Source organism: Oryx dammah, unplaced genomic scaffold (assembly GCF_014754425.2).
Source record: "Oryx dammah isolate SB20612 unplaced genomic scaffold, SCBI_Odam_1.1 HiC_scaffold_26, whole genome shotgun sequence".
NCBI lineage: Eukaryota > Metazoa > Chordata > Mammalia > Artiodactyla > Bovidae > Oryx > Oryx dammah.
This window is the reverse complement of record NW_024070210.1, coordinates 35,194,913-35,206,530: the sequence shown is the minus strand read 5'-3', so window position 1 is coordinate 35,206,530 and position 11,618 is coordinate 35,194,913. Positions and strand designations below refer to the sequence as shown.

Here is an 11,618-nt window from a genome sequence, read left to right as displayed (position 1 = left end):
GTGGATGTGCTTTTCCTTTCTTGTTTGGAAGGCCCTCATCTTAAAGAATTTTCCAAAAAGGTGCTGCTTGTTCAGTGAATACCCCAAACACTCACCTCATTTGCAAACAGAAATAACTGGCCCCAGGTCTGATGGGAAGCTTCCGCTACTATGAGTCAGCTTAGTGCTCTGTTGTACTGATGACCCTGTCTTCTAAAATCCTATAGTCAAGAGTTTTATAAAGGAGAAAGTATTCCAAATATACTGATTGATAGCTAAAGAAACTCCACATACCCTGAAAATGCAATATGCAAGCTATTCAATATCAACAAATTTAAGAGTTCAAACTAAGAATAAAGTATAAAAGAATGCAAATATTTGTCAAAGTTTAACATATTTCAATTAAATTGAAGAATGTTAGTAAGCTCTGAGCAGGTATACTTAAGCTTATACATTTTAAACAAGAGAGGCAAGGCACAGTACATTTTTATTCTGCATTGGTTAATATACAACATATCCCCAGTTCCCTTGAGAAATAGTATCATAGCTAAAATACACTTTGATGAACACTGAATATTAAAATATTAAACAATCATTCCTCAGAATCCTGAGGGGGGTGGCTGGATTGGTTCCAGGATCACCCCGTCCCCTCACGCACACACAGATACCAAAATTCAAGGATGCTTAAATCTCTTAACAGCAGGCTCTCAGTATCCACAGGTTCTGCATCCACCTAAGGAGGGTCAACAGTCTACAAGTGGCTGGAACAGTAGTGAACACAAACACTCTTCAACTTTTCAATATTCTAAGAACACAGCACTGATGACATGAAGAAACATATCTGGATTTATTTTTAAATTTAAAATTCTTCTGGTTGTTCTCCACTGAGAGGCCTCAGAGGTGAAAAGGAAATCAGGTTACCACCAAAGGAAATGTGTCTGGCCTGTTCTTGATGTCTTCCCCCCACCTGAATGAAGGTATTACTGCAGTTTAGGCCTGGCTGGAGAAGAAATTTAAGAGAAGCCACTAAAGTAATTATCAAGAGTTTTACCAAGTGAGTGTTCAATCTTTCAAATTAGTCGTGGATTAATTAATAATATAAACAACATTTTTCGTACACAGTGATAAAATTCTTAGCAACATAATGTTATGCTACCCTCCATGGATCTAATTTCAAAATATAGATTTTTTAAAATTGAAAAGTATATTAGGAATATATACCTTATATATGGAACCTAGAAAAATGGTACTGATGAACCTGTTTGCAAGGCAGGAATAGAGATGCAGACATAGAGAACAAACTTTTGGATACAGTGAAGGAGAGGGTGGGACAAATTGAGAAGTACTGAAACATATAGATTATCATATATAAAACAGCTAGCTAGTGGGAAGTTGCTGCATAACACAGGGAGCTCAACCTAGAGGGGTGGGATGGGATGGGAGGTGAGGGGGAGAGTCAAGAGGGAAAGGACATATGTATACTTATGGCTGATTCATGCTTTTGTGTGGCAGAAACCAACAGAACATTGGAAAGCAATTATCCTCCAGTTAAAAATAAATTTAAAAAAAATAAATTTTTTAAAAAAGGAATACATGCCTTAAAAGGTGACAGACTTCAGTAACATATGCAGGATGAATAAAACTGAAGCCACTTAGGCAGATTCCACAGATCCTAGTCCACATCATTGTAATTAACAGAACTTTTACTGGTGTGATCCTGCCAGGATCCTTCTCTTTGTTCTCCCTCAAGCCCTACTTCAGGTTTAAATTATGCTGGTAATAGAGCTGGTAATAATGTGGGTCCAAAGGTATACCTATTAAAAAAATCCTAGAATATAAATCCTAATATATATGGGAATGGAAAATAACTTACAGGGAGACTAAGTTATAAGATACTAAGATTTATCAACAAGAAAATGTATAACTGTGAAGCAATTTTATTACTAATAATATATGAAAACCATAATGTTATGATTAACTTCTAGACTTATTTATAATATCATATATTATCAGAACCAATCATATAGAGTTGAAAACTGGGAACAAGATTAAATCAGGTTTCTATAAACTGGCCTCATGCTGAAATCCCTGTCCGTCTAGGTGTCAGCCTCTGAGTAAAGAAGGCTGAAACCAAGAATGAACAGTGCACGTCACAGTGACCATTCTGCTCCTGAGATGCAGCGAGCCCTGAAGGCTGAATATGGAGAAGGCAGCTTTGAAAGATAATAAAAAGTCAACATAGTCAGAGGTCCTTAAGGACTTAGTGGTGTAAGAAAGCCAAGCATTTGTCAGGCTTCGTGAGATTAACAAAAATTGTTGCTGTTTTATCCTACATTTGCCTTAATGATTTTTTTATATTCTGAGATTGAAGATTACCAAAAAAGCCCATTCCCTGACTCATTTTAACAATTGTCCCTGGAAAATTTCCAGGTAAGGCTGTAAACCAGAGTTGCTGACCCTGGCTACATAAATTGCCTGGTGAACGTCCAAAACCAGATCACTGAAATAAAAATATCTGGGAGTGGGGCTGAAAACCAATGCTGCAGACACTCAGTAGGCAAGAGAGCATGCTTCCATTTATGTCCTACTGTTAAGTGCCAGCATCCATGAATATGAATCAGACAGCTCTGCCCAAAGAGAAACTTATAGTTAATAAGGGAAATAGATTCCTGAAAGCATCATATGTTTTATGAATACAATAGTTTATTCATATTATACTCTCAAAAAGAGATTAAATGTGTGTACTGCATGTACTGTACGCCTTTGTCTACAGAGGAACAGGTGAGAGATGAGAGCTTTTATAGGAAGGCTTCACAGACAGGCAAATGTTTGGACTAGACTTAGAGGCAAGAGGTCACTAAAAAGTAAAGGTCGGGGGGCTTCCAAATAAAATAACAGGACATAAAAATAGCAATCTAAAAGAATTACAATGAAAATAAGCATTGATGACTGGAGATAGGATAGACATTTTCTTCTCAACTGTATACTTCAAAAGGGTATAAATCTTGCGTTATCCTTTTCTTGCATCACTGAGAAATACTAAGCATACTAAATATTCAAGTATTCAACCAATCTGTCACAACAAATTTGATACATAAACCATATAAAGAATTAAATCTTCAGTTTAATACTAGAGCATACTATAAAGTATATGAAAAATTTTTTCCCATTTTGAGAAAAAAATGAACAAAAAAGGACTTCAGAATAAATAGTGATAAGATGTACATTTTAAACTGTGCATATAAACTGAAAAATAACACTCATTTTATAAAACAAATATAAAATACAAAGAACTTTTCAAATAAATTGAAAACTTACTGAATCAAGAAGATGGCATCCAGTAGTGAGACTTTTATTATCACGTAATACTGAAAAAAAAAAAAAAAAGAATAATTTTTAACTTTTTAAAGAATATTCTCGCAGTTAAGGGTTGTTAGAAAATGACAGACTTAAAAGATATGAAAACTTCCAAATATCAAAGGCGAAGAAAAATGTGGGCCATCTTATGCTATAATATCTTTTTAAATGTAGTTTAATTTCTTTGTAAAATTCTCATCCTTAATTTCAGTATACTAAGTCTTCTCTAAATAAATCTCATGCTTGTAATTTAAAGGTACCCCAAAGACGCTATAAGAACATAGCAGAAGTGCATTAAGTGTCTGCCCAATGTTATAATGTTTATTTTACCTTAGGCCCCAACCAGAACAGCACCATAGGGTAACAGGTAAAGACACGAGGTGAAACCATCACACATTACATTATAACATAAATACAAGAGCCATTTCCTATTGAAGAACAATCGCAACAAAATAGGTAAGAAAAGGTATTAGGGCAGAAAAAAAGGACGTTTTAAAGAAAGGTTTGAGGTTCTTTGATGGAAAAGAAGAAAACTAAAAAAAGTTTAAGGGGTACCACAACAAGAACTAATTCTCATTAGATATTTACAGCAAGTGTCCAGTTTCTCAACCTTTATTCTTGGAAACTATATCCAGAAGTGTCTACAATAATCTATACTTTAGGACAAGTTCATTTTTTAATGAAACCTTATTTAAATACATTAAAAAAACCTTACCTGGCTGAGAAGTTTTTGTTTCTTCTTCCCATGAGATGTTATTTTGTGATTGTATATTTTTTTCAGGGCTAATGATCAAAACATCTTGCGTTGTAACTGAATTTAGTTCCATTCCTTCCACAACATCTGAAATTTCTTCCTTTTTGTTAGTATTAATATCATCTGCTACTTTGCCAGCGTGGAAAGCCGAATTCATTCTTTTACTAGATAAGTAATCTATCTCAAAGTTTATCTTATTTATATCCTGGAAGTAAAAATGGTTTTTATATTTAGTTACCCAAAAGTTAAATAAACATAAAAAGTCTTGTCACTATTTAAAATAATAATAAAGGGATGACATTCTGAGTACAAGCTAAAGAACACTATAAATCCATCCTACTATCTTGCTTCTTGAACAATGAGATCAGATAATATTACAGCGATAGTATAACTGAAGAAAAGTTTCTCAGCAAGTACCAATATCCCGGTTCAGAGACTGACAAACATTCTATGTGAAGGGCCAGGTGTATGATGGACTCTTGAACAATACGTGTTTGAACTGCAAGGGTCCACTTAGAATCTTTTCAGTGGTAAATACTATAGGATCTGCAGTTGTTGAACCCACAGATGCGAAACTACTAACATGGAAGAACCAAGTATAAGGAGTGGGCCAACATAAGTTTTACGTGGATTTTCAACTGTGCAGAGGGATGGCACAGCCCTCTTGCTGTTGTTCAAGTGTATGTGCTCAGCTGTGTCCAACTCTTTGTGACCCCAAGGACTGCAGCCTGCCAGGCTCCTCTGTCCATAGAATTCTCTAGGCAAGAATACTGGAGTTGGGTTGCCATTTCCGATTCCAAAGAATCTTCTCGATACAGGGCTCGATTCCAGATTCTTTACCACTATACCACCTGGAAAGCCCTCTGTTGTTCAAGAGTCAACTATAAATATTTTAGGCTTTGTAAGCCAGTCTCTGACACAAACACTGATCACTCTATCATTGTCTTTTTAAAGCAGCCAAATATATAAATGAATGACAGTGGCTGTAGTACAATAAAACTTTATTTACAAAAATAACCTTGATGTAAGGTGAAATACAAATTGGCACTATGGTCTCAAACAAGCCAAAGGTCTTTGAAATAAGAACTATCATTTCATATGACTGATTAAGATTTCCAGTGGAAATTCTGGGGGTTGTTTATGGAGTTACTATATATATTGATACCAATAGATAACATCCTGGGCTACCTAATGCATCGGAACAGGACTTACATGGTTTATTTCAATCAAATCTTGTAATCCAAGACACTTAGCATCTTCTCCTATGCTGTTCCTGAAAAACAAAAAAGAAGCACTGTACTCAGAAAATTAAACATATTGCTGTCTTGACTTGTTTTGAGACTATCCTTTATGGGTCAGAGATGGGCCCTCATCTAAGATCAGACCTGATCCAAATAGATTAGTTTTTGATGATAGCTACTACAGGATGGCCTTAGAAACCAAATGCATTTTCCCCAGAATGCTTGCAAGCCTTTGACCATGCTGGTCAGTCTATTGGAAATCTTTTGAACCTCAGCCAAATCCAGAGCCACATACTAGGGAAGGGTAAGCTAAAGCTTATTTCTAGGGGATGGAAGCAACATGCAAGTATTGTATAGCTGGAGTTGGCTACATTTACTTGTTAGCTACAGCACAATACATTCAAATCCTGAAGTTCTTAACTCACATTTTATTAGAAACATCTGTCTCAATCTCTTGGAGTTTTTTTTTTTTTAAGTATATTCTATTTTTCTGGTTTTCAGCTTCACTTTGCCTTCATTGTACAAAGTTGTTTGTAAAAAGGCTCTTTTGAGACTATTTTTAGAAATTAAAAAGTAAAGAGAAATCCTAAATAGCACATGTAATATCACTTAAATACAATTTTGGATCTTCTTAGTACAAGAAAATGAACTGCAGGATAAGAAATGACAATAAATTGGTATCTTATAATCCACAGAGTTTTAAAGCATCTAAAGTATTTTAACTGCCACAAATGCTAAATACACTGTGGCTTACATTAAAAACTAGAAATTTTACAACTTGTTCCATGAAATACTTATGAAGAAAAACTTTCATTTGTTTCCCCCATTTCAAGTTATAGGGTGTTCTCAAGGTGAATTTGGGTAACTTAGTCACTTTCCAAATCTTCTCATTTTTGAAAAATGGGGATTCAGTACCTCACATGGTTGTTTTGAGGACTGAATGAGATAATATTCGATAGGAACCCAGAACCATGTCCAGCCCCTAATAATTGTTCAGTACGTATTAGCTCCCTCTTGTCTGCTCTGCCATCTGTCAAGTCAGGATTCCCAAGGTACTTTCCATAAAGGCTGGTACAAAAGTGCCTACCTCTTAATGACCCTGCAGGGACGTAACAGCACTATTTTATACATGATGAAACTGAAGCTGAGTTAATTAAACTTGACCTGAAGTTTCATAGTATGTCACATGACTGGTTTTGAGCTCAGATGTGTCAAGCACCAAAACTGCATACAAAAGAACACTATACTGTTTAGCACCAAAGAACACTACATTGTTTCTTTTCTTCTTAGTTCTGCAGAATTTATTTTATCCTTCTAGATATGACCATTTCCAAATCTGAAATCTGAAGTCTTAATTTCTTCCTTTATAAAACAGAAATATTGCCTATATGTTATGGTCATTGTGAAATTTAAAAATATATGTGTTGCATACTTAACAGGTTAACAATTGGAAATGGTATTTAACGTATACATCTGTTAAACTCTTAGTAATAACACATTAAAGAAATACCTGTTTCCAGGAATATTTGAAATCAAAGTCTTATCAACATGTTCACTTTTGGCACCCTGAGGACCAGGATTTTCTGGTGATGTACTTTGTCTTAGAAGGCCCATCTCAGCCCTGGTCTCAGACACAGTTTTGCTGACAGACTGAGGTGTTTTAAGTCTTTGAGAAACACATTCAGAAGAAAGTCCTAGAAGATGAAAGAAATCATCTCAACACCAAAAAGCTCTTTCATTCATTTTTTACTATAGTTAGAGAGACAGTGCCAATTCTTCCTATTCCCCTACCAACTAGCTTCTTTCTCCTATAAAACAATGTTTGTTAAAGTCAAATGCCTGAGACTTTCAGTTAAAGATGATACTGAACACACACACTAAAGGCTTCCTCTTAACATTTCACTACTATAAACAGTAAAGAGATAATCTTAAAAGGGAGAACACTACAAGGACAAAGCATCCTCTTTTTTTAAGGTCAGAGACTTTTAAAATTTGAAATATAATTTTCAAGGACAGGCGAAACAGACAACAAAACTCAGGAAATTTTGGAAGTGCAATATAGATGGATGAGTAGTGTATTTCCTAGTAAACCTGAGAAAATAAATCCTAAGCCACCAGTCAGGAAAGATGTGAATCAGCCCAGTTTATACCACAGTACTCCTCAAAAAGAATTGGTGGCGTCAAGAATCGCTAGGAGCACAGGTAAAAACAGGAAGATTGGTTCAAAGTCAGTTTAAAAAACAATTAAGAGTCCAGATGCCTTTCCTCATTATGCACAGCTGGGCAGCTGTGAACAATCCCCTCCCACCATAAAGATTAAAAAAAAAAACTAGAGGCTTATTTCCCCTAAAAAGTTGAAATAGAGGGTCTCTGGTTTAGGGGATACAATTCAAAGATGAGTACTATGTGGAAAAGGGGGGATGAAATGAGTATTTTTAAAACTGTTGATACACTCAGCTTCCCTCCTTCCATGTAGCTCCTGAAAGACTGACAGCCAGAATTATACCCTCCAGGCAGCAGACTGGAAAGATCTCTGGAGAACCTGACTGCTGCTGCTGCTAAGTCACTTCAGTCATGTCCGACTCTGTACGACCCAATGGCAGCCCATCAGGCTCCACCATCCCTGGGATTCTCCAGACAAGAACACTGGAGTGGGTGGCCATTTCCTTCTCCAATGCATGAAAGTGAAAAGTGAAAGTGAGTCGCTCAGACTCTTAGCAACCCCATGAGAATGTGACTAGCCCATGAGAGAAAGACTTAAATATAGCATAATAATACAGCTTAATCATCCCCACAGTAAAAACCCTACCACCCATGTGCTGCCATGCAAAGCCCTGCTTATCGCTGTGAGCAGGCAGTGAACCGCCATTAGATACCCAAGGGAAGCCTCTGATAAAGAGACAGAAACCAAAACCAAACAGATAAGAGTATTTTGGAACAAATATTGACTTTCCAGGAGAAGAATACATAAAAGTTATCATTAATGTCTGCAGAAAGATAAGACAACACACTTAAGAAACAAGTACAGAATGTTATAAAACGGAACATCCAAAGAATGAGAGAGAGCTCTTAGGAATTAAAAACATCGTCAACAGGAAAGTTGAAGAAATTCAGGAAGTAGAAGAAAATGACAAGTACAGGAAAGAATGATAGCCTATTACCAGGAGAAAGACCTGTGCTTTTGGAATAAAGATCAGAGAACCAAGGAAAGTATATCAAAGAAATAATTCAAGAAAAAAATCTACACTTTATTTAGAAAAGGCCATAAATAAATTCCTCTAAGCACTGGAAGTGGTGGTCTTGAGGACAAAACAAATAGGGGCTTCTTGGGGGACTTCTGTTTTATAACAAACCTCATATAACCTATGTGTTCTATAATTAAAACTCCCAATTTCAAAAAGATAAATTTTGGTCAAAACCCTTGATCTCTCTAGTCATAGTGCCAAGATGGGACATGAAAGAACACACAGCAGTGAACCCACAGTCCTGCAAACTACTAGGATCCTTGGAAAGTAAGTAGCAAGGAGCCGTGTCATCAGGAGTGAGGCAACTCCTGGGCATCCAGGGAGCATAGCTGCTTAGAATAAAGGAAACACATCAAAACCACACACTAGGTGTGATACCGAAATTGATTGGGAGGTTATAAAATACTTGGTGATAAATTTACATTTTAAAGTAAATATTAGATAGCAACTCAAATTTATTGTCAGAAATCTTCCTAGTGGACACAGATAACAGAAAAAAAAAAAAATCCCTTCTGCTAATTAGTACTTAAAGAGGACTTGGTCTGCTTCTCCTTGGAAATAAACATCTAGCACTTAAAGCTTTAATAGAAGTGTCTACCAAGATTTAAGGAACAGATTACTTCAACTATGACCTCTCATTTATGGCTTATATTTAATTTCAATCTAAGTAAATAAATTCAATCTAATAAAGATAGCCTATGAAAAACAGGTACTGAAAAACACAACCAGAGTTAGAAAATCATAAGAAAGAATGACTTCCTAAAGTATTAAGAGATGGTTACATGGCAGTATTTTAAAGTCAGGGAATAGGTACTTTCATTACATTTCAAAAACACTGGAGGAAAATTTTCACTCCAAATGAAAAGGAAACCAAACTTATTTTCCATAAGCTATTTCTCAGAAATCACAGTGAAAACACATAAATCTTCACATGAAAACTGTTTTTCAACTCTTACGCAAGTGTCCATCCAACGAAAGTATTTCCCTTAAGTAGTCTCAGCAGAAAAAACTAACCTGAGAATGATTTAATGGGACTTTCAATTCTGAAAAATCCAGCATCAAACACTATTTTATCCACTTCCTTTGGCATTACAGAGGCTGCTGCCTCAGCCTGTTCCTCCTGCTTAATTCTCTCTCTCATTGCATTTTTTATGGCAGCGAGGCGATTTCTAGCAGCAATTCTTCCACCATCATCCTGTTTGGGTTTACTTGCTATACCCGAGACAACTTTTTTCTGTGAAGAGAAATTATAACACTTATTAAAGCTACTCATTATCATCTAAAGAATCTGCCTGCAATGCAGAAGATCCAGGTTCGACCCCTGGGTTGGGAATATCTTCTGGAGAAAGGAATGGCTACCCACTCCAGTATTCCTGCTTGGAGAATTCAATGAACAGAGGAGCCTGGTGGGCTACAGTCCATGGGGTCACAAAAGAGTTGGAGATGGCTGAGTGATTAATACTTTCACACATTATCATTTTAAAAGAAAAACAAATAAAGCATATGTAAAATATTTAACATGTTCAATATATACTTACCAAGCTCCTAGTATGTGCTAAAATGCTGGGGCCAAATGTTAAAGGAGGTCTCAGCCTCATGGTGGAAGAGCTAGATAAAGACACTGAGAAGAATAAATGTCATGTTCACACTAAATTCAGAGGGCTGAATTTATGAATTAATCAACCTTCAGAGGCACCAAGGAAGGCTTCCAGGAAGTCACACCTAAGCTGAAATCAGAAATAGGTGAGCTACAAGATGGGGTAAGGAAAGGGCTAGGCAGAGAGAAGAGCATGTTTGCAAAACCAGAAGTGAAAAAGCACAGAGGAGTTGGCATGAGGTGAGCACAGTTAATCAGAATCCTTCACATGTGGCCATTTACACAGAGGACAAAAGAAGAGAGATTACCTATGACTTTTAAGCAGGAGGTTAGGATTACCGAATTTGCCTTTTAGAAAGGTCACTCACTCTGTCCAGCCTGGAGAACGGGCTGGAGGGTGACAAGCCAGTTAGGAAGGAGACTTCCACAGTGACACTGGGAAAAGATGCCAGTAGTTGAGGTTAAGGAGGGGGAAAAATGGAAAAAAGTAAACAGATTCAAGAGATGTTTAAGAGGAAGAATTGAGAGGACTTAGCAATCTTTTAGACATGCAAGGGTAAAATGGTGAAAAACAGAACGGATCATAGAAGATAACCAGGTTTCCATCTTGGGCCCCTGGAGGGATGGTACCACCATTCTCTGGAACAGGGAAACATCAATGTGTGTGCAGATGGTTTCAGTTTGGGATAAATAGCTTATATGTATCTTGATACTTAAAGTATTACTGTGTCAGCAGTAAGTGTGGTTTGAAATATAGATTTGGGAATCATTGCAGGGTGGGTACAACTGCACACGAAGAAAGTGGAAGGAGGGAAGAGAGCTGAAGTAGAAACTTGAATATCACAAACACTTAAGGGACGAGTGGAAACAGAAACTTGCAATCATGACTGAAGAATGGATACAGAGGTAGGAGGAAGACCAGTAGAATATAATTTCAGAAAGAGGAAGTCGACTGTATTTAATAATGCAGAGGGACTAGATTTTATAATTAACTGTCTATTAACTGCAGAACTAGTGGGTCAATAACCTTGGTTACAGCTGTTCTAGAGGCCTGGAGAGGGTGAAGCTGAATGGCAGTGAGTTGGAGAGGTAAATGGGAATCAAAATAGTAAAGACAGAGTATAGAGAACTTTGTGACTGGGAAGAAAGAAATGGGAATGAGAAAAGGAAGGTACAGATAACTAGAGGGAGATGTGGACCTCATAGGTTTAGTTGTTTTTGTTTTTTCTAATGTAAACAAAGATAAGACACTTAAATATATCTAAAAATAGATGGAAAAAAGAGGGAAAGGTAGAAAACAAGGCTAAGTGATGGAATGAGAAGTCAATAAATAGGAATCAGAAGGGAACGGTATCAAATATAGGTAAAAGATAAATCTTATTTGTCCATAGCTTAACAGTAGCTTATAAATAAAGTAGGAGGAGAGAGACACCTGGTGATAAAAT

The 11,618-nt window shown here is 36.5% G+C and overlaps 1 protein-coding gene across 2 annotated transcripts in view; it reads right to left on the bottom strand.

Annotated features, from left to right (window-relative positions):
• Positions 1 to 354: 354 nt before the first annotated feature.
• The window catches only part of DLGAP5 (DLG associated protein 5), a 41,923-nt gene continuing 30,659 nt past the window's right edge, over positions 355 to 11,618 (bottom strand). Inside the window, exons 14-19 of one of the 2 annotated variants that reach the window (XM_040226390.1) lie at positions 9,591 to 9,810; positions 6,842 to 7,025; positions 5,303 to 5,363; positions 4,052 to 4,295; positions 3,298 to 3,347; positions 355 to 979 (exon numbers count right to left, since the gene is read on the bottom strand). In XM_040226390.1, the coding sequence (XP_040082324.1) occupies positions 839 to 979; positions 3,298 to 3,347; positions 4,052 to 4,295; positions 5,303 to 5,363; positions 6,842 to 7,025; positions 9,591 to 9,810 (900 nt within the window). In that variant the 3' untranslated portion in view covers positions 355 to 838. The remainder of the gene's footprint in view (positions 980 to 3,297; positions 3,348 to 4,051; positions 4,296 to 5,302; positions 5,364 to 6,841; positions 7,026 to 9,590; positions 9,811 to 11,618) is intronic. The other variant, XM_040226391.1, reaches the window with a different exon arrangement.